Genomic DNA, 22,230 nt, shown 5'->3' with positions numbered 1-22,230 from the left:
TATAAAACTGTCCGAACAGAAGATGAAGAACAAAGTCATTTTTACTTGGCAGGGAGTGAAAGTCCCTAATGGAAGCCTGGAGCCTACTCTTAATTACTCTGATGCTTTTTGGCAGCCGACCGTCCTCTCGTTCAGTTATGTTGGAGTGCAGATTTACATCTGCTTTAAGAGTCTTTACATGGTTTATAGCACTAGGGGCTGGTGTAATGTCACACCGGATATTGACCGTGCAGACATGTTCTCTCCGCACAGGTAAAAAGCAACACCTTGATATCTTAAGTCGTACTTAAACCAGTGAAAGCATTTTTGCAAAAAAGGTGAGCATTTCATGTCACATCCGGTTACAAGTGTTTCAAGCACATAAGTTTATTTTTATTTTTTAAAATCTTTTTCATCATCATAGGACTTTTCTCACCAACTCGGGGGGTTGTATGGATGCAACAGAGGGGGTCTTTGGTTCAATGTGAAGCCGGTCTCGCAGGATGGTCTCATCTCAGGAGTCATGTTCCCCCTGTGAGTGTCTGCAAACACGGCTCATCTGAACTTGATCTTCTGATGGATTGTACTGTAGTGTAGCAGAAACAAACTTCGGCTCCCTCCCAGCATCTCACCATATGCGGCTGTGTACGTCGTGTCGTAGCAGCAGTTGGTCAGGGGTCCTCTGGTGGCTCCTGCAGTCGTCATGACGGCCTGCTCAACTGTGACTGCTGTAATGGAAAACCTGACAACACTGATGGATGTGGAAATCCCCCGGGGAGGCAGCCGTGGCAGTGTCTGAAAATTAAATGAAAGCAGCTCACATTGTTAAATCCCAGAACTTATTTGAAAAAAAAAAACTTCCCAAAGTTCTCTTCCAGTCACAGGTAGTCACAACAGCGTCGTGCTTCACTTAAAATGGCCTGGATGGAGTGATTTTTAGTTTTCCAGGGTGAATTTGACCCCAGGGACGGACGTCTCACTCAGCTCTCACCCAGCTAGTTGTTTGTTCACCTGAGTCAGCAGTAAACAAACGGTTGCTAGGATTTTCAGCACTCAGACTGTTACGGCTGCAGAAGTACTGGTGGAATGTCATTGTGATGTCTGACTCTCTCTAAACATGCGACTCCTTGTCTGTATTTATATGGCCCTCATGAAGCCACTATGAAACTGATGATCTATAAATATTTGGAATTTAAATATTAATATTCAAAGTAAAACGTGTGACAGTTTTCTTCAGACTTGCTTATTTCCCCTTGATTTCTCTCTATCATATATATATATATAAAACCTAAACAAATGAAATAAGATAAAGTAAAACAGATGCGAGAGAAAGACCGAATTACAGTAAGACTGGACCATTTTCTGTAACCGTTAGCGCCTTGCGGCCAGTGGGGGGCAGTGCGGTGCCAGACTGGTTCTTGCTCCAGCCTCCATCCCAGAAAAAAAAAGATGCACTGTTATGTAAAAATGATGGATGGCTTGAAATCTACGTTGACATCTTGATATAAATGTCCGTGGGTGACGGGAGATAACTTCCACTGCTGTAAGCACGAGAAAATGTGCCCACACTTCATCTGCATACGGCCATGAAGATAGGCACCACAGTTTAATTCCTCTGGTGCAGTTAGGGCATCAGAGAGAATCCAGCCAGACGTTTCCCTCAGCCAGAAATGAGCGACGACTCGCACAAGTTAGCCTGGTGAGCTCGGGATATAGACGGAATAATACAGGGAGTTCTCCATACATTATATATCTGACACGCGCCGGTGTGGATCCCACACTCTCAGCAGGGAGGCTTCAGTCACAGTGTGATCCTCCAAAGCTCACTTATTATGGCAAGCCACTCCGACAAGCCCGATGGAAATGATGGATTTCACTGGAAAACAGCAACTCAATTCAACATTTTTGTGCTCCGTCTGAGTTCATAAAAATGAGGACTCAAGTGTCGGGGTGCACACTTTGATGAAAAACAATAGAAATAATAATGGAAGAGGGATGGAGCTGCAGCGCAGGACAAATGGTCGCCTCCCACCAGAGGGAGGTGAAAATATTTCAAACCGGCTCAGGAATATCTCATGAACTGGGGAGATTTCTTACCTTGGGCTTGAACGCATTCCATTAATTCAACTGTGTTTGACGCCGATGTCGGCGTTTTTGCCTGCTAGACATGCTACTTCTGCCATGTAAACTGTCGTCCATTTCCATTTTTGGGCAGTTTTGACAACAGAGCCTGCTAATAAGGGACCCGACTGTTTGTGTCGCCATGATGGTGGTCATAATGGTTGCCTCAGGTTGTACTGGCTTGATATTCGAATGGTGGCTAGTGTGACCAGAAGCGCCGTGTTTTAACAGCCAGTAAAACATTGACATGCTTGACCAATGGGATTGACTCTCTCAGGAGTGTTGCAGACAGCTGGTTATTGTTTGGGTAAGCGTTGTCCGGCCATCTGTTGTGGAGATTGACGGTGCAGCAGACTACTCGCCTGGGACGATGCCTTGAGCGTGTTTGGGAAGTTTAAATGTGCTAAACCAGCAATTTACTGACTCAAGTTCCCAGGTCAGTGGCCTTGCATTATACCACACTTCAAACCAAAGCAGGAGAGTTCAGCAGAGACATGAGGCTGGTTAGAAAGAAAACATCGTTCCCTCAGCCAACCCATTCTTAGCAGACTAATAACTCAAAAGCTAATATAGAAAATGGCAAAACCCTCCACTAGAATGCGCAAAAATAGATCACACAAAGCAGGGATTGCAGCTCCAAAGCTGTCGCTTCACGTCTGGATTATTTTCAAGGCAGACAAACTGGCGGGAACCCTTCCAGATCAAAACAGGAGGAGGACCAGGTGAAGCGGTGGGCGGGGAGAACCCTGACGTGCTGTGGGCTCCTGCAGTCATGGGCCTCGGTTTCCGACCCTCCCTGAACTGCACCAGACGGCTGCAGGCGAGCCAAGCACATCAACTCCACGGGAGACACTTGCTTACATCACGTGCGTCTATTTTTAGAGCGGCTGCACCTTTTCTTCTTAAATGAAGTCACCACTTTGTGAAGCGTGGCAGCATCTGCAGCCTCTCTGCCTTCACATCGAGCGGAGTGGCCTCAGATTAAGAGGCAGCATCTAAATTTGGACTGACAACGCCACTGATCACTGTGTAAGTTATGCAGATGCAGAGAACATACAGAGCTCTCCTCCCCCGATCGCTTCCTCCTGCTAATATCTGAGCCCAGCCAGGTCTATGGCAGCTGTATGGATCTCCCTGGAAGTATAATTAAAATGCCAATATGAACATTGTGTTAAAAAGAAAAGAAGCAGGAAATGAGATTGTCACATTCAATGATGCGGGCGTTTCCCTGTCGTTATTTTTTTGTGTGCAGATAATGAATAGTTCCCCGCTTCAGCATGTCAGCAAGGAGAGCGTGTGGAACGCAGGAGCAGCAACAGCTTGGTAAAGATAGGCGCTGCTGACTGCCAGCGTTGGACAGATGGAGGGAAGCGAGAGGGAGATCAGCAAGAAGTGGAAAAAGATGTGAAATTCCGCGACGCTCCAATGAGCAGCGTTTACTTTCCCAAACATTAGCATGTCTATTTTGGTACTTAACTGAATAAATAGTTCTAAAACTGTCCGTGGTTGTAGACCACGCTTCTTTGTCAACCGACACAGCTGCTCAGAAACAGAAATACTAGTGACCTGGAGGTAACTCCAGTGCTATGAGTACATGCGTAGCACTCTTAACTGTTTTCCCAGCTGAGCCTTCTATCTGTTGCTCAGTTGAAAAAAGGGAGTAGGGCAGTAGCAGAGGGCTTATATAGGCGGCTCCCTCTACCCTCAGTCGGGCGTAGACCAGGGGTTCTTTACCTTTTCTATCTCGGGGCCCACCTTTTCCAGAACAAATGGATCCTGGGCCCATTCAAGGAATAGAACTAATTCCTTACTGTGATTACTGATTTCTGATTTCAGAATTACTCATTTCATTTGTGTTAAATAACCATACATGTAAACAAACCAAAGCCTTGTGAAATGACATGAAACCGTGTGAGTGCAAAGATATTTGTCATTGAAAAGTCCAACCAGCAGCATTCATTGAATTTTATGAAGAAAAAAAGAAGAAAAAATACCCTGAAAGCAAACTGTTGAGAAAATTGGAAAAAGCGTTGGTCATGAATAGAATTCTGAATAAAATAAAATATATATATATATATCATAAAATATTTTCTTTTTCATAAATAAACTCAAAAGAAGATCAGTAAAGTGTAAATGACAGTATCTGCGGCAATTGCTCCAACAGGTGACAGGTTTTTTTAAAAGGTGAAGCCTTTTAAGGGAATAAACCAATAGCGACTTGCGTTAAAGGGCTTCACATGTATTCATAGAACTGGAGTTACGTCCAACTAGTAAGCGCTAAAGGATATAAAAGGTTTATTCTCAAAGGATGCGCTGAGAATTTCATAAACAATTCCAGAGCAATCGATAGCTGGACATGGCTGTGAAAGAGTAGTGTCCTTTGATGGGTTGCCAGGTCAGATGTGCAGATGGTTCAGAATATCCAATAGTGAAATGTATCCCTGAGGAATGGAAAGAAGTCTTTTCTTCAAAATGTCTCCTTTCCCTCTGGCTGTCAGCGTGAGAGTGAGAGTGAGCTCTCTTTGCCTAAACACTGACTGAAAACTGGGGTGGTCCGACTCGCACCCAACATCACTGCAATGACTCCATCATCAGGAGGATGGACCACAAAGTCTTTCTAGAAAATAAAAAAAAAACTTGCACTGCAGTGGTAGGGCCACATTCACCAGTCCATGATTTGCCAGCAAAATCAGTGATGGGTTGAAGAGGTTTCACTGTCTGCTTTATAACCTCACCTCATTGTAAAAACAAAGGTGGCACCTACCGAGCTCTGAAAATTAGGACAGTTTCATGAAACCTCCTCAACCCATCACAAGTAGATTCACAGACCTCTACTTCCTTCAGTGGCGTCCAGTAGCATCTTTTCAAGACTCTGGCAACCTGATCAATCCCAGGCCACAACTAACCTGGCGCCCCAGCTTGCCTCGGAGGATACACAAGGAAGTCACCAACTGTTTGGCTCCAATATCGGCGTACAAACCTAACATAGATGTCCAGGCAGTTTCCAGAGCAAACCAGACCTGTCAACTGTGATAGTTCACCTGTCTGATGTTTGAAAAGTAATTTAGTATTCCAACTTGAGTGGTTGCATAAAACCACCTATGTCATGTCCGTTTCTTTCACGCTCTTATTTGTGTGATTTCCAGTTTTGTTCAGTGTTTCCGTTTCCTTCTTTTCTTCCAGTTTCCAGCTAATCAGACTTCCTTGGATATCAACACCTTGGCGCCAGCTTGTGTTGCCAGGTGGTTACTTCGCATTCCTACGGTAAACTCTCCTGTGACTCCACTCTCTCGTATATCTTCCTGAATTGTTCCAAATTGTGTCCGCGCTGTTTCTCGTTCATTCTCCATTTAGATCGCATGTGAGTGTTTCGTTAAACTCACCTTTTGTTTCTCTCTCGCTATTGCTATTTTCTTGTGTGTGTGTGTGTGTGTGTGTGTTTTCCACCACCAAGCGTTTTCCGTTTATTGTGTTTTCGTTGTCCCTCTTAGTCAGGCTTGAGTTAGTTATTCATGTGTTTTCTGTTCCAGGTTTTTTCCTAGCCCTTGTGTGTATTTCCTGCTCCGTGTTCTTGTGTCGCCGCCCTTTTTTTCTCTGTTCCCCTTCGTCTTTGTATTACTCGTCTACATTAAACAAATCTATTAATTTAACCTCACTCTCTGCAACTGGGTCTGACTCCACAGACAGCCATGACAACCTATGCATTTTCGGCTGCCTTTTTCGTCAGTATCGTCCACAAAAGCAGTGATGGGTAAATGAGGCATCATAAAGCGTTTCGACACAGTGACACACTGTGCTGATACTGTGTCGCTAAGTACTGACATCTGCATTAAAAATCCCTGCAGGCAACCGACTTAGACCTTAGACCGAATTATACCTTGAATTAATTTGAATTAGAATGGAACAAGACAAGTTGAAAATCTGAGACAAACTGAGATTGAAATAAATACATTATTCTCTGATAGGAGATCAAGACGGTCCCACACGGCAGACAACTAGCTGCTCCCTAGATCCGCAAAGACATTCACAAGGAACCGTGAGATTAGATTGGTCCTGCAGTTGCATCCTGTTGACAGATGCGCCTCCTTATAAACACAGTTCGCCTGGTTTTTGCCGAGTCGACACAGTCACGTGATTGTCTTAAAGCGGTACGCGTTCCGAAGCAGGGATTACTTTGTGAGCTCGGCGCGCGTGGCGGCGCTTCGCTGTTGACAGGATCCATCACACCACAAAAGTCCACTTTCCCAGTGTCTATATTACATATTCCGCCATGGGAGTGAGGATGGGTTGGTTTGCGGAGCAGAGTCAAGCAGAGGGTTGAGATATATAAACAGAACAGAAAGATAGCCTTAGTTCCTCCCAAGTTTAGCCTAAAAAACAGTCAAATATTTAACAGAAGTAATGTTTGTCCCTGTAAAACTGTTTCGTTATCAACGTTTGGCCCACATTTCCCAAACGGTGCAAAAGCTAATTAAGAAAATGTGATAAACTGTCATCAAAGTCTCATGTCGCTGTGTGATTTATTTACCTTCCGACAGACTAATGTGTCGCTCACAGCGAAAAGCTTTCCCTCCTATACATTTTTAATTGCCCTCAAAGGCCGAAACAACCTGTGCAAATTGTTCTCTGCTCCGTGTTCGATCACACCGCTGTCATTAGTCACTCACGTGGATGTTTAATTACAGTCCAGCATGTGGAGCTATTTTCACATGAAATGTTAAAAAAAAGAAAAGTGGCGTGACAGGTCGGGCTCTGGGAAACCTGAATTATTTAGCATGTGATTTTTCAGGCAGATGTGTCAGGAGCAGGGGCCAGTGGGAGCCGTATATTGTGTGCAGTCTGGTCCTGAATTCAGGACGTACGCGACAATTTCTCTGAATTACTTTTGTTTTTGTAGCGTCTCTGGTCGTATTGATTGCAGGGAACATTAGAGCTCAGGCAGGGAGGAAAATGTCAAGAAATAAAGAAGCTTGAAATGGGCAGAAAATGCTGTCCTGCATGTTCAAGTCTGATGTATTCACCATCAAAGGTGAAGCGAAGAGTTTCATGCACTGGTTATACTCTACATCCTTTAAAATCTAAAGAAGAGCTGATCTGCTGTAATGAATGTGTCATGACAGATCCAACATGAAACCCTCTGACTAGGATTCGTTCATGGGAGCCTATTATGTTTGCTGACATGATAATGTGTTGCACTGCCATATACTGACCTGTGAAAGGACAATGCTCATCCATTTCAGCCATTTTACTTTTAAAAATAATACGTCATGAATATGTCATGAAGAAGTGTAGAAGGAAGTATTTGCATGTATTTGCCTTTGATACAGACCTCGCTACAAAGTAGGGTTGAAACAGGAGGCAGTTTCACAAGCATGACCCGATAGTCTTTTGCAACAAAACTGAGGCTGATGCCTGATAGTTCACCATACGCTTCATATGACATTGTGAGAGGACTTGTGATAGCTAAAAAAAAACAAAAAAAAAAAAACTGCTAATGACTTTATCCTTCACTTCACCATCTGGCAATTCTGAGTCTGGATGAAGCACTTAGGAAGGAATTTCTGGCACCACCATGTTTTACTATGTCATATTTCACAATTTATGTCAAACTCTTCAGTGATTCATATTAATTTGTCGCAGCAAATTTGGGAAGGTGCTGGAGGCCATTTTTGTAGTCCTTGTTGCTTTTGCCATTGAATACAAGTAACATCCGACTTACAACCAAGATCGGTTCCGACCAAACGGTCGTAAGTCAGACTGGACGCAAGTCGAACGCCATTCAAAATAGCCGAGGCAAGGGTTATAGCCACTACTGTAGCGGTAGATCTCTGTGTGAGAGTGAGTAACTGTCGTACGCTTTGCCAGGCTGCTACGTGCTGCGGTGCCAGACATTGAATAAAGAAAAGCACCTGCTGGCCGTGGTCTTAAGTACGGGTGGATGTAAGTCGAGCAGGTCGTAAGACGGATGTTACTTGTACACATACAATCCATACAATACATAAGTCAATGTATCTTCATAAATACAATGATTTTTATTGTAGTTTGGATTTACTTACTGGGAAAAATAAAGACAAATCCAAATTTATATTACATATATCCAAAATGATATTCCTTGATGTTCTTGGGTTCTATGTTGTTGGTCTCTGGAGAAAGATTTTATCTCAACTGGCAAAAGTGATGACAGAGAACAAGAGGCATAGTGACACTGGTATAATACCTGTTTGCTGAAACCTCCAGCTGGGACGACTCCACAGGACGAACTCAGGATCAGATGTACGTCTTCATTTCTCAGTCCAGTACTTTGGAAAGACATCTAGAATTTACAAGGATGATAGCTCACAGTTGGAAACAGGATCATGTCAGAGACACTGTCACGTTGGAGGACTCCAGGCAGAAATACCGAGGAGTCAGATGTATGAAAGAGCCATATTTTCCCTCTGTACTGGGAAGTGTCCCAACACAAAGTTCAGAGGCTCTACAGTGTGTTCCGGGTTTGACCCGGGGATTCCTTCCTCTGAAAGCCTGGGACACCTCAGCAGAGGGGTGTCCTCACTAGATGGTTTCCCTCAATCTGGAGGAGCATCAGTTGCACTCTCAGCCCAACCCAGGTGACAGAGACCTTCACCCTTTCTCTAAAGCCCATGTTACACTGGATGTATGTGGAGCATTATGTTACGGAGCTGCTGCAAATGAACAGCTCATCTGATCAGCGTGGCAAATTTGGCCGAATGCATCTCTGCTGTGGCTTAAAACAGCCCTCAGCCTGAATTAAAGCCTATAAATTCAGCACAGCACAGCACATTTTTCATTATATAGGGGAAGGAACATAAGAGAAAAATGAAAGAAGATTCTTTTGTATTTCATACGTGTTTTGATGTCTGTGTTTGCATCTCTGGATTTCCGGGGATTTTCCACCTCGGCCAGTAGGAAAGTTAAAGGGAGTAGAACAGTGGAATTAAGGATATGGGAGCCACACTTCTGACCAAGTCATACTTAGGTCTCAAAAAATGATATTTTTGAAAGCAGAAAAATGCATTTCGGGAACTCCACATGACTGTCATGGCTGTGCTCAAGAGAACAGATCTGCTGCGTTAATACTCCTATTTTTCTTCAATTGAATAAAATCTATAAATGTTTATAGAAGGAAAAATGGCCCCAAATATTTGAGTAGACACAACTTGCCATTACGGCTTTGCTGTTTCGTGCTGGTGTAATATTTTCTGTTGCTTTGCAGGTCTTATCTGAGGACTCAGCAAAATCACATAAACTAGACATGGTAAACATACTTTTTGTGATTTTAAAGGTCAGCGGTTCTCAAACCAAACACATGTTTCATAGGCAGACACTGACTGCATGTGTATTAAAAATGACTCTTTATTATGGAACAAAACCAGAGCTCAGCTCCAAGGCTCCGCCCACCCAACACACTCTGTAACACTGATGGGTGGAGGAAAACTAGGAAATCAACAGTAAGATCACAGTCCGCTCGGCTAAAAAAACAGGAGAGGCTAAAAAAACATGGAACGCAAAACCAAGGTGCTACTGGGCAAGACCGTCTGACGCCCCGCCCCCCTGCCCCACTTTTCCAGGATGTGACCCGCAGCAGTTCTCGCTGTCGCCTCCTGGGGCTCCGCACGCCTCCCTGGGTGTCTCACTATGAGACTGCCGGGGGGGCGTGTTTAGAGGAGCAGAGAGGACTGTGTGAGGGTCACCTGGAGGTTCTCCGAAAGACGTGAACACAGAACATCTATTTTATTATAATGGCTCTGTTTAGAGAGGCCTGTGAGTCACTTCTCAGGTGGCCTCCAGAGTGGGGGTCTAACCATCTTGCAAGGAGACTCGCGTGACATTCAAGTGGAATGTTTAAAGTTTTGGGGGGAGGAAGGGGGATGCTGCGGAGCAGGAGGTCGGGAGCGTCTTCAGAAGTGCCCAGCAAGAACCCACTACTATCCTAACACAGGGACATCAACAGAAGTACTACATAGATATGTACAGAGCAACAAAGCAACACGTCGGAATACTGAGTAATAAATTGATAGAAGGGAGGGGGAAGAGTCCACTGTACATATCCCACTACTTGTTGCGTAGCTGGGTCACACTTTTAAGGCTATTCTCTCGCTCGTGCTACAAACAAGGCGACTATTAAAGCCCCTATAACATAGAGTCACGCGTCTGTGCTTGACTTCTTTATATGGCTGCTTTGTGTTTCTGTTTGCTGGGCTGACAGCTGCCCGTCTTCTCAGTACCCTTGTGCTAAATCGCTCTCTGGTCGACAGAGTTAAAGCTGCTAATGGACGGAGGATCACTGAGAGATGAGAAGGCTTGATCACCGGGAAATTAATGCTCGGTAAAGTAAATGAACGATCGAGCGAAGCAGGCTAAAATCTATAGCTGCTGAAATTAGACTCAAATAATGAAGGGAGGAGAGAGGCGGATGGGTAGAGATAGAGAGAGGGGGGGCATCTGCCAGCCTCAGCCAACACAATCTTCCAACACCTAAAGACACACTGCATCACGTGACAGACTACACCAGAGAGGGAGGGGGAGCACAGAGAGCACTAGCACTACCATGGATGGACACACAGCTAACACACACACACACACACACACACACTCACACACGCACACACTATTGCACAGGGTCCCGGTCTGCGTTCCACTGCTCTCTCCTGGCTGCCAGAACCTTCCTGTGTCTTTCAAGAAAAATAAAAAAAGACAAAAAGAGCAACACACTTTGAACCCCACTGGCCATAAAGTAAATAACCCAAACTATAAAAAAAGAGCCGGTGTCACCGGGTTTTACAGAAGATTCTTCTTTGTTAACTGGCTTTTGAACAGCTCTACGCTTTTTCTTTTAGTCTACCAAGTATATACTATTAACCTTACCAGGCAGCTAAAATCTATACAGTACCGTCAGTTTTCATATATCTAGATATTTATACACTATACAAAGTTGGCAAAGAAATACATAAATAAATACAAGAAAGCAGATTGCACACATCACACTTGTGTCAGTTTGAGCGCTCTTTGTTGGAGTGGCGGGCCTTGGCAAGTTCGGAGCGGAGGAGGAGAAACCGGAGCCGCGCCCTCAACACCCAACATGCACAGGAGCTGTCGGACAGTCGTGTTTTCATGTGTATTGCTTATAGGCTACCTGATTTAGACAGATTATGGCAGCAGTCACAGCTGATCAAACCGAATTGCAATGACTGTTTTCTTTTTTCTTTCTTTCTCTGCAACTTTGTGAAGCCGTTGACTGAGAAAGAAGCTATATCAGGTTGGTAGGAGCAGCTCCTGTGCAGGGATCAGACCCAGCTAGGCAGGTAAGGCTGTGGCAGCGGGGGGTGTCGTCCGACCTCTGCCCTGTGCCGTTCTCGTGATTTTTTTTTTTTTGGAAGCAGCTGAAGAAACGGTGGAAGAAAAGGGCACAGGGCACACTTTGGTGGGTTTGATCTTCCGAACTCCTGGGCACGCTTTAAATTCCTTAGTTCCAGAGCAGACAGTTGCAGGTTGAAAGACTGGCTGGATTTGGTTGAGTGCAGAGCTGTTCGCCACCGAGGCACTGAGCACTGAGCAAGGACTCAGTGTGGAACTCAACATTCAAGTCAAAACATATTCAGCATCCAACTTCAAATGTGGAGGGCACAAGAAAGCTGGGGAGTTATCCAGATCAAGAGCAAGACTTATTTCAATCGGAGCAGAGCAGGATGGGTAAGTATCGCAGTATATAAGTCATATATATAGCAGTGGAACAATGGTCTACCAATTCAATTGCCATTGGGGCCACATGGTTTACTGGCTGTGTTGAGAGGGGCTGCCAAATAAATAACCAAAATTAGGACAATGTATCCATCTTTTTTTTGCGTGTAATCCTTGGTTACAATAAAATAAACAAGGACACAATAGGGAAAAAGATGTTTGCAGTGATTGAAAATGCTTTAATTATTTAGAATATACACAATGAAATGATTGTCAATATAAGTCAGTTATGCCTTTAAACAAAATGTGCAGCTGTCATTTATTTGGATTGAAAAAGGAGTAAATAGATAGAAGGTACTTAAGATTTAGAGTACAAAGAAATTAAAATGAGAGAAAGGAACGCATAAAAGAAGAATACTTTTTAGCTAATAAAACTTGTTTTTACAACACAATTTAGCAAAAAAAAAAAAGCCTTTATATAAATACGAAACTGCTTTGAATGGTGAGTTATAGCGTGAAAACGAAACTCTATAGTAATAAAATAATATTTCAGAACATTTGTGCTCAGTTTCTCTGACCTCATGGGGGCCGGATAAATGCAGGCAGAGGGCTGCATGTGGCCCTCAAGCCACACCTTTCCAATAAACTGCAGCATTGTTTAGTGACTGGAGTCAAGTCTGATTTTGAAATGGGAAGTTTGGGTTAGAGTGATAAGATTTGAAATTTGGTTTTCTCATACGGGTGCCTTGCTCAATGGGCTCATCCTTTCCTCAGGTTTTCACACGCGCTCTCTGCTGAGAAACAGACCCTGCAAATTAAATGAGGAGGAATTCAACATCCCGTCTAACCAGATGGAATTACTGTAAATCCCACAAGCTCCGAACCAAACGGGCCAGACAGGAGCGGAGCCAGCAGGGCAGCACGCAGGGAGAGAGGGGATCACTCCTCTCACCTGTCACGCTGCTCTCAAAGAAAACGGATGTTTCACAGCTCAAATAAAGCACCCAGTGCACTTGATCCGTCATACAGGCGAGGCAGTGTGGCTACAGAGGGCCTGGGATGTTTCGGGGTCACGCTCCTCCCTTGTGTTTCTCTCGCTCCGACCTCACAACATCACCTCCAACAAAAATACAGTGGACATCAAAAGCCCTTGTTCAAGAAGGGCAGGAATTATCAGCGTCGTCAACATCAGCACTGTTATCATGAACATTTTCTTCATCAGTTCAAGTGACAAACGAAAACAACAAAGTCTCCACCGACAATATTTACAGAAAGTTTTTCAAAAACAGAAATCTCTTACCACGATTTGTAAGGAAATAAACCCAATACCAGAACGATAAGAACAGGCATACAGTACACACACACTGACCAACAGTCCAAACCCAAAGAACAAAAAATAAATATATATATATATCTATATATATTATTACTCGTCGGTTTTTGTTGAGTTGCCATTCAAATAATCTTAAACCCTGATTGGGAGAAGTCACACTGGCTGCGGCCAGATGCTTAAAACAATTGAAAGGGTGAGACGGGGGAGGCGACGTTGAAGGTGAGGATGGCGGAGGTGACCTGCCAGACCAGTGAGCGGCCATTACTCAGTAGCATGACTCAGCAGAAGAAAACTTCACCGCTGCAGAATATGACTTTACAGGCACAAAGCAATCCCCATTTAATGCCGCACAAAAACAACAACACTGGCACCGACCCAACACAGTGAGTCACGAAGTTTAGAAAGCCAAATCCATCAAGAAAAGCTGGTGCCCGAGATTCAGACAGCGAGACAAGGACGTCGCTTGGCAAACAGCGGCGTCTTGTGAGCTCATTGGCAAGCAGGTGCCACCCTTTCCGCCAATAAAGCTTTTAGATATTTAAAAAGCAAACGCAGAGACACCTCTCGTGGCCATGATGAATACGAGGCGCCCGAGCTATGAATAAACATCTGAAGGGGGCGGGGGGAGGCAGGAGTGTGAGCTGGAAACTCATTAAAAATTGAAATCAGCTGCAAAGATTCCGAGAGAGCAGGGCTAGCTGATAACATGCTAACATGGGCTGATGCTAATGCAGAAATCTGCTGACCTCAGGAACCTAATCCTTTTGAAAGTCACGAGCAATTCAAAGTTAAACATTAAGAGGCATGGAGAAGACGAAGAGAGCTCCGCTGAGCTCCGTCAATCCCAGTCCGTCTTGGTCGATTTGCTTTTGTTATCTTAAAAATAAAGCTGCATTTCGGTCGCTACAATCTAGTTCTTTCCCTTCACGACTCAAAGATGTTGACCAGTGGTGGAAGGAAGTCATTTCCACAGAAAGTTTGTGTCGAAGAGTCTTGAACAAGCATGGCTTTGACTCAGGCTGCTGTCATATATGAGACCTTTCCAATAAGCGCAGTACAGACCCAACACCTGGCCCGACCACTTGGCACCAGCAGGCAACAACTTGATGAAAGCAGCTCACTGGGCGCAAAAGCAGCAAGCACTCTGAGGAGTAATCTAAAAAGTAGCTGGGCCGGCAGCCACAAAAACTCATGAGCTCGGGTCGGACTCGGAATATGTTGGGAGGTGTGAGACAGGTGGCGGGATAATAAAAGCAGGAAACATCTTTCCGCTTCATAATGTTTTGGCTCTGAGCGCTTTCACCATCCAGTTTAATGCTGCGGCTGGTGGAGCGCCGACTTCACAAACATGACTCGGCACTTGAATCTGTCACACTAAAGCCAATAACAGTAGTTTTCATCCTTAAATAGAATTTACATTAGAATCTATTTGAACCTATTTCAACATGAACAGTGCTATTTACCCTAAAACAACAACTGTAGAAACTGGTATACAGTATTGCAGTTATATTGTATAATTCATTTATCGTGCTAAATCCCATTCTAAAGTTTCAAGCTAAAATGATGAAATTGAGTCCAGAGATGAGCAAACTTTATGCTACATTAAGTGCACAGACAGACAACATTCTCATCAGGTCTCCTTCATCTCTGATGTTTTGGTTATGACATCACATTGTATAACAAGATGCTCCCAATGAAAGGAAGCTTGTATGCAATGCTTTTGTTATATGCATCAATTCATTCCTTAAAAATAAAAATTAATATCCCAGCCCTGGTAAAAATACAACCAACGACAGCTCCCGAAAAAACGCATGTGTCAATATGCAGAAGTATAGATTTCAACACTTAAATATATTGAAATAAATGATCTTTTATAATAAATCGCCCATATCTATCCATCCATCAGTACCTGCTACTAACAAGGCGCTCCCACCACTCTCCCTTTATCTTCCTGATGTTCAAATTCTGCTGACCTCAAGTCTTCTCTGAATGGATCACACCCTCCAGCTGGTGCGACTCCCATTCACGTATGAGCTCTCAGTTCCAGTATTGATGGTGGAACTGCTAGAACGAAGCATTTTACTTCACAGTGTACTGTGATGTTAGGTAAAAAGGAAAAAGAGCAGTCATTCAAAATCTGTCTCACCCATTCCTAACCATCAGTCCAGAACAAGACGCAAACTTCTAAGCGAGCGGTGATATTTATTCACAGGACACATCGATTGAAGTCTCTGGTACCATGAATATCAATGAGAGAATACTGTCCCGAGCTTCTGGCTCCAGTCTGCTCAGGCCGATGAACTGCGCAACACATCATGCCGCTAAAAATAACACCATATCCTCAGTTTAAGGGGTCAGCGATGACTAAGATTTGTGAATCCCTCGAGCATGATAATTCATCATCCAGCAACAACACTGTTGTTAAAAGGAAGAGCGAAGACATTGTGCAGACTCATCACCTACACACCTGCGGGTTTGGAGCCCCGAACTCCAGCAGCGCTCGCCCACGACTTTCGCTCTTATTCTTCAGCAACGTTGCAACGCTGCCAACGGTCTCCCGCAGTCCAGGGAAGGAGGCACTGCTCCTTCCCGACCATCTAATGGGAGTGTAATGTGCTGCGACACTGCAGGCAGTGGCTGTCATAACAGTGGGGCCTGTTCTACGACTGGCCAATTGTTCTGAAGAGTACTGGACTGGATCATTGCATCACAGCAGCAAGCGCCGAGGCAAAACACACAGTTCGGAACACAACAAAACGGGCTGCCACGTCAACAGAGGAGCTTCACATCAAGCTATATCCACTTCCACTTTTCCACCGTGATGATGGCAAGTCCAGATTTTTACTCATAATATTTGCACCAAACAGCTCTCAAATCTATGGTCCAGCCAAGTCAACTTAATATCCTATGTAAATGCAAGTCAACGTCGCATGTTGCAATTAAAAGTTTGAATTTCCCCTGCCTAAAGGGCCCGCCCCCTCATTCTAAAAATAACCACATCTCCCAGCATGCATTGCAGCGAGGCTGTAACGCAGTGTTCTGGTGACATTAGTATCAGGGAGATGTCGGAGTTCTGCCCTGCGAGTGAAAATAAACAATAAAAATGGTTGGAAAACTTGTGTTCATAGTTAGTTATGTGTTGATCTCCAATGTAATATCTAAGGGAAAAAAATACATAACACAACGTAGTATTTGTGAACAATTGTTAGCTCGCATATGTAATTCTACTCTTTATGTCAATGATTGTTAGGTGTGCTCTAATTCAAAATCCATTCAGGTGTAAAAGAAAGCTGTGTCCAAAGGTAATAGGGTTTGTTTGTTGATTTTTACTTGAATGTGTTCATTGAAGCGTGATGTAGCATCGTTTATTTCATTCTTCTTTCAAAAATCTAAATTCTACCGTGGAAGGATGAAAGTCGACAACAAACGTTTTGATCACACAACTATTTGCTTGGGTCTGCTGGGTCACGCGCACAAAGGGATCAGCTGACCCGGCAGTCGTAGTCCACAGCGGCAGCTATAGCATACTGTACATTACAAATATTGCTTTTCATACTTCAGGGGAGTAGTACAGGTTTGAATGTATGCTAGTGGGTGGAATCTGGGTTCACCGTTTGAGTAAACACATTTAGACCACTTACAAAGAGGTGTAAAAAGTGATTTTCATTTACAGATGAGACTAAGCGTCCTCTTAAAAGGAGAGCTGACAAGGTTGCACTACACGGGAAGAGCGGATGTGACAGTTTAAGTTCCTGCTTCCGCCTCATGACTCTTATTTACATCAAGCTGAGCTGGATAAGCAGGGCAGCTTCACTGGAAACAGAAGTGGAAGAGAGGAAGAAAGCAGGGCACTCTCCTATCTTCTCCACTAAAGACGAAGCAGTCATGTTTTCATCAGCAGCACAGAGACCTGAACTGATCCACTCCCCGGTGCGTAATCACACTAGCTATCAGGAGGTGAGCGTGACATCTCACACACCAGCGTGCTGCCACCAACAATCACAAATGCGAGAGACACTGAAAACACAAAGTGGAACAAAGAGAGGAGGATGAGAGCCCGTCGTCCTCCCTCCATCTGCTCCACTCAGCTCCACACAGACGTCGCCTCTGCCGTTCACCCTTCCAGACACTTCTCCCTTGAATTCTACCACTTTCTTTAACCGTCATCAGCTTTATTGTTGTTGTTACATTTTCAAAAAAAGTGCAGAGAGAACTTCCCCGTGGCCTCATTCGGACGGCAGGGCAGTAAAAGAGGGAGGGGAAACGATGGCAGTTAAAAGAGCAAGAAAAGCACAACAAGAGAAAGAGAAAAGAGAAGATTTTAAATTGGAATAAATCGCTCCCGCGGACACACACATGCACGCACACACGACAGTCGTGGTCCAAAATGTCGGACGTTTCTGATGATTGAACCACAATCCTCACAACAAGAGCACCGGGCAGCACGAAGACCTCGTCGCGTCAATAAACACGCAGAAGTGCAAAAACAGCACAATCTCTGGATTCTGATTCGGAAGAAGGTTCTACGTCGATTTCCTCAGTTGGCGATGTTGTTAAAAATGACATCATTGTATCACGGGGGGGCTCGGAGTGGGGTGCGGTGGGTCGGGGGGGTCTTTTATTCATCTTCTTTTTTCTCTCTCTGTGTCACGGCTATTTCTCCGGATCCATGTCATGAGTTTGTGTTTCTGCTTTCCCACTTCAGAAAGTTCAGTTCATACATATATATTTTTAATCTCTATTTTTGATGGAGCTACAGCACAGCACCCACAGGACACAGACGACAAAAGGGCAGGGGAGTCCAGAAGGAAAGGGTCTCGAGGGTCACTAATGTTGTGCCAGAAGAGAAAGAGGGAACAATAGGGCGTAAAATGGAAACCAAAAGAACAGGTGGGTGAGAAAGACACCTGTGTCAACCAGCTTGAGTTGAGCTGGTTTCATAGACTTCTCCATCAACAAATCCCAGAACAAGTGGGGCGATGTGTCGACCAGAAGATGGCGATGAGAAATAGCAGGTTATCTATAGAGGGGGGCCCTGGCAGATCTTCACTTCTCACATCGCTTATGTACGTACAGTACATACCAAGGACAATACGAGAGTCGACGATGCATCAAGACTCTCTGTCAGATCCGACACATCAAAGTACGGGAAACATATCGGACCTCCGCAGCAGGACAGACGGACCGTCTGAAACAGGGGGACTGTTGTCGAAGTGATGAGACGCAGAAATGAAGACCAGACAGCATGAGAGGAGCAACAGAAGAGTCCGAGAGGAATTTGAAAAGAAAAGAGTTTAAAGGTTTAAGAGAGCAGATGGCTAATTGTACCCGTGTTTCGCAGCCTGGCAGCAAGTCAGTTTTGTGCATAAGGACAGGGACGAGGAAGGGGAGGGAGCGGGGGGGATGATAGAAGACAGGAAGGGGCCATGGAAGAAGCTGGGAGGTGCGATCAGGCCTTGAGGGCGTGCCACTGAGCAACGTTAGTGCGTGGCCGAGCCAGCATGTCCTTCCAGTGCTTCACCTCTCCGGGGCCGCTCTTCCAAGACAGGTAGATCTGAGGGGAGAAGAGAGGACGAGGATGAACAGGGGATAACGTGTTGACCTCATCACTCAGTCAGTCATGGTTACAGTTACGATAATACGTGACGGGATCAGGGAGTCACTGTGGTGGCAGGGTGTCTGTTCTTAGCCGGATGAGTGAGAGACACAGGGGACTGAAAGTGCTTGTCGCTACATGCAGCAACCGAATGGGATACATACAAGGAAACACCACTGTCCTGAGAGTTACATTAATAAATCTGAGGTGTCAAAGTCAAGGTCCAGGGCCGACCACAACACACGTGCAAAACTATACCGTGTTGAAACTCCCTCCAGCCACTAGATGGCAGTGCATCCAATTCAGGCCTCACACAGCTACATCCTTCAAGTGGAGATCATAAACATACTCATGCAAACCTCAAATGAAAACTACAAGAAGTCCAAGACAAAGAGTATTGATATTCCAGACCTACGCTTCCACAGTTATCAACCATTATTAAACCTGTCTTGCCTGCGACGTCTGTCAGATTTCGGTCCCTTGTGTGATTGAGCTGGTGGCGACTCACACATAGAGCAAATGTCACAGCGCCCGATTGGGAGGCGCAAACACGTTTGAGTAGTTTTGCTGGAAGCTAAACATAAAGTATTAAATATTGATCCACGACTATCGAGCTCAGCCATAAGTCTGCTTTTGAACCTCGTCGTTCTGTTCTTCTGACATTCTCACTGAGGGAAAGCAAAAGCCTCGAACCTTTGACACCTTCTCATTTCAGTATTATCTTCATGATTCATGAGAAGATGGGATCTTACCTCAAAATGCAGATTCTGCCTTCTGATTTTAGGGTGATTTATGGTTTATCTTGGTAGCTATTTTTCCCCATAATACCTGGTCACTGCAGATGATGGCTAATATAAACATCTTTTCTTCTCATTTAGAAACAAAAACATATCTTTTCTTTCTCATTGTTTCATAAATATGCTTCCTCCTGCATCACTTTCAGACTCTTCAAGTGAAGCTGGGATAGTGTCCAGCCGCGACCCTGTTAAAATGCTGTCACATCAAGACACGACCTTTCTGATGGTGGAAAACAAAATTCATTATGAGAGATCTACTTTAATGAGCAAATGACAGGACGGCCTTGCTATTTTTGAGGACCATGTAAAATGGTCATGAGATGATAGAGCTCTTTCTCTTCCCTGTCACTTGACTGTACACACTCGAGGTAGTCAGTGCAAATGCAGTGTGAGACACGAGGAATGAAGTCTGTATAAATCTGGAAATGACTGTTTTATTCTCCAGATTCTAGAATGATGCCTGTGACGACACAACAGAAGAGGTAAATAAATCATCAGAGAACCAACGGATGACACCACCTTACTCCAGTAGCTCCACTCCCCACTCTTGATTTTAAAATGAAACTCTCCTCTCAGCTCTGTCTCCGTCTGACACCCAGCTACGTGAATAAACTGTTGACCACACGTGAAGTCGCAGCAGGAGATCCACAACTCCTTTCTGCCCCAGAGTTTAGGCTAGAATCAAAATGAGACAGAGCATTTTCCACCTAGGAGCCTTGACAGTGGACTTTTATCTAAGTGTCTCAGACAGGGGCGTCAAACTCAATCACGGAAGACGTCAACATTTTTAACACAGTCCAGGTTGTGAGCTGTGGAAAAAATAGACATCTAGTGAACAGTCCCCAACTTCGAGTGCCTCCTCACAAACAACAACATAGGACTGTATCATGTAAGATTTGCCGACCTGATGACAGAGCTGCAGGAGGACGCTGTGATGTAAAACCATATCAAACACCTTTATATCAAACCCGACAATCTCAGCTGTGTGAGAGGGTTGTCAACTCAAAGTCACCTCATGTAAAGATGAAGACAGCATGATGAAAGCACAGATTTGAGGAGCGAAAGGTCTGAACGACGGCCGCGACGGTGCTGCATCACAGACTTTACCTTGCCGATCACATCGTTGCGGCTAAGTCTGTCCTTGTCCATGACAGTGATGATGATGGTGGTCTCCCTCAGCACATGGGCGGGCACGTCGAAGGGGAAGGACTCGTTGAAGACGGGGTTGAGACAGCGCTTCATCGTCACCGTCTTCTTCTTCTCCACACGTTTGTCTTTGTGCATCAGCCACACCTTCACGTACGGGTCTGCGGGAGTAAAGAGGCGGCTGTTTACGGCTGAGCAACGACGGCATCGATGGTGGGAGGTGATATTTTAGGGTCAGCTTTGCAATTAGCCTCCTGGTTGAAAAAGTCAGAGAAGGTAGCAGGGATGCAGACGTCGAGTCTGAGCCCAAGGTCAGTTGGTCCCACGAGCTTCTAACAGCCAGGTGACTGTACATTTATAGAAAAGGTTGTTTTAGCAATAACGGAGATGAATCATGTCTGCAGCTCTCGGTGCGAGCCAGGAAAAATGGCACAAGAAGCATTTGCACTGAGACCTGATTTAAAAACTCTCAGCAGGCTGCGCTGACACAGATTCACCAGGAAGATGCTCAGAGATAGTCTCCACAACAAAGAGTCACCTTGCTGCTTCAGTTATCTAGGTAGCGACCCGGATGCCAGACAGCTACTGTCCTCTGAGCAGACAGGTCAGTGAATGTTTGAACACGGAGCAGGCGCTCGCGTGTGCAGCTACAGGGCGTTCATTGTCACCAGAAGGGCTTCCGACTGCTGAGCCAGGGCGCGGGAGGGAAGGGGGCGAGCAAACAATGAGGAGTCTGTACCTGAGGTGCCACCGATATCCATGGCTTTAAGATTACGCGCTTTGATGATGTTCACAGTGATGGTGTTGGCAGTGGGATTATAGCAGAGAGACACCAGCAGGTCTCCTCGTCTCCCCTGGCCAGAGAGAAAGCACCACAGAGAGAAATCAGATTCTCCAACCGATGCCGTTGACATATATGCACATTATATGGAATTATTCACGGATGCATTTAAAAGACAAAAGCTCATCTGTATTCTCTCTCTCTCTCCTTACACTTCCATCACTGCAGGGCTTCAGCTCCTTCCAGAAGGTTTTTATCTGGCCCAGTTCCACCTTGTTAAGGGGGATTGACACCTCTCCGATGGGGTCATTCCGGCTGAAGCGGTCGTAGTCCAACACCTGAAGGTAAAGAGTGCGCTCTCTCACCTTCTCGTATGGGAAACCTGAGACAGAGATAAACAGATGCAGCTGAGGAGAGAGGGAAGTTGCGAGTGGGCGGGGACGGGGCACAAAGGGCAGTGATAGAAAGCGTCATCTGCACGGTGCTAACAGGGATGAAATTGACGAAGGCCAAAGTGCTTTTGTAAAAACAGCAGAACCAGCCAGCACCCTATCAGGTAACGCACCTCACCCTCTTCACCGTTGAGTTCTCAGCAAACAAACTCAAGCTTTTTGAAGAATATATCAGCCTTTTTGTGACTCCTGCTGGATGGTCATCATCAAAGAAATAATAATGCAGTGCATCACTCTGGGTGCTGCGTGCGTCAGTCTTTACAGGGACAAAAAGACTGCGTAGAAAGAAAACATCTTCACAGCTGTCGGACAGATAGTAAAGACCA

The 22,230-nt window shown here is 44.9% G+C and overlaps 1 protein-coding gene across 3 annotated transcripts in view; it reads right to left on the bottom strand.

The window, feature by feature from the left end:
- Nucleotides 1-18,517: 18,517 nt before the first annotated feature.
- Nucleotides 18,518-22,230, bottom strand: part of syt7a (synaptotagmin VIIa) — a 79,708-nt gene continuing 75,995 nt past the window's right edge. For all 3 annotated transcript variants that reach the window (XM_053886878.1, XM_053886879.1, XM_053886877.1), the window contains 4 exons: nucleotides 21,665-21,834; nucleotides 21,411-21,525; nucleotides 20,633-20,832; nucleotides 18,518-18,686 (listed from right to left, as the gene is read on the bottom strand). In XM_053886878.1, coding sequence (XP_053742853.1) covers nucleotides 18,582-18,686; nucleotides 20,633-20,832; nucleotides 21,411-21,525; nucleotides 21,665-21,834 — 590 coding nt within the window. In that variant the 3' untranslated portion in view covers nucleotides 18,518-18,581. The remainder of the gene's footprint in view (nucleotides 18,687-20,632; nucleotides 20,833-21,410; nucleotides 21,526-21,664; nucleotides 21,835-22,230) is intronic.

This window comes from Synchiropus splendidus, chromosome 14 (assembly GCF_027744825.2).
Source record: "Synchiropus splendidus isolate RoL2022-P1 chromosome 14, RoL_Sspl_1.0, whole genome shotgun sequence".
Classification (NCBI taxonomy): domain Eukaryota; kingdom Metazoa; phylum Chordata; class Actinopteri; order Syngnathiformes; family Callionymidae; genus Synchiropus; species Synchiropus splendidus.
This window is presented reverse-complemented; position numbering and strand designations above follow the sequence as displayed.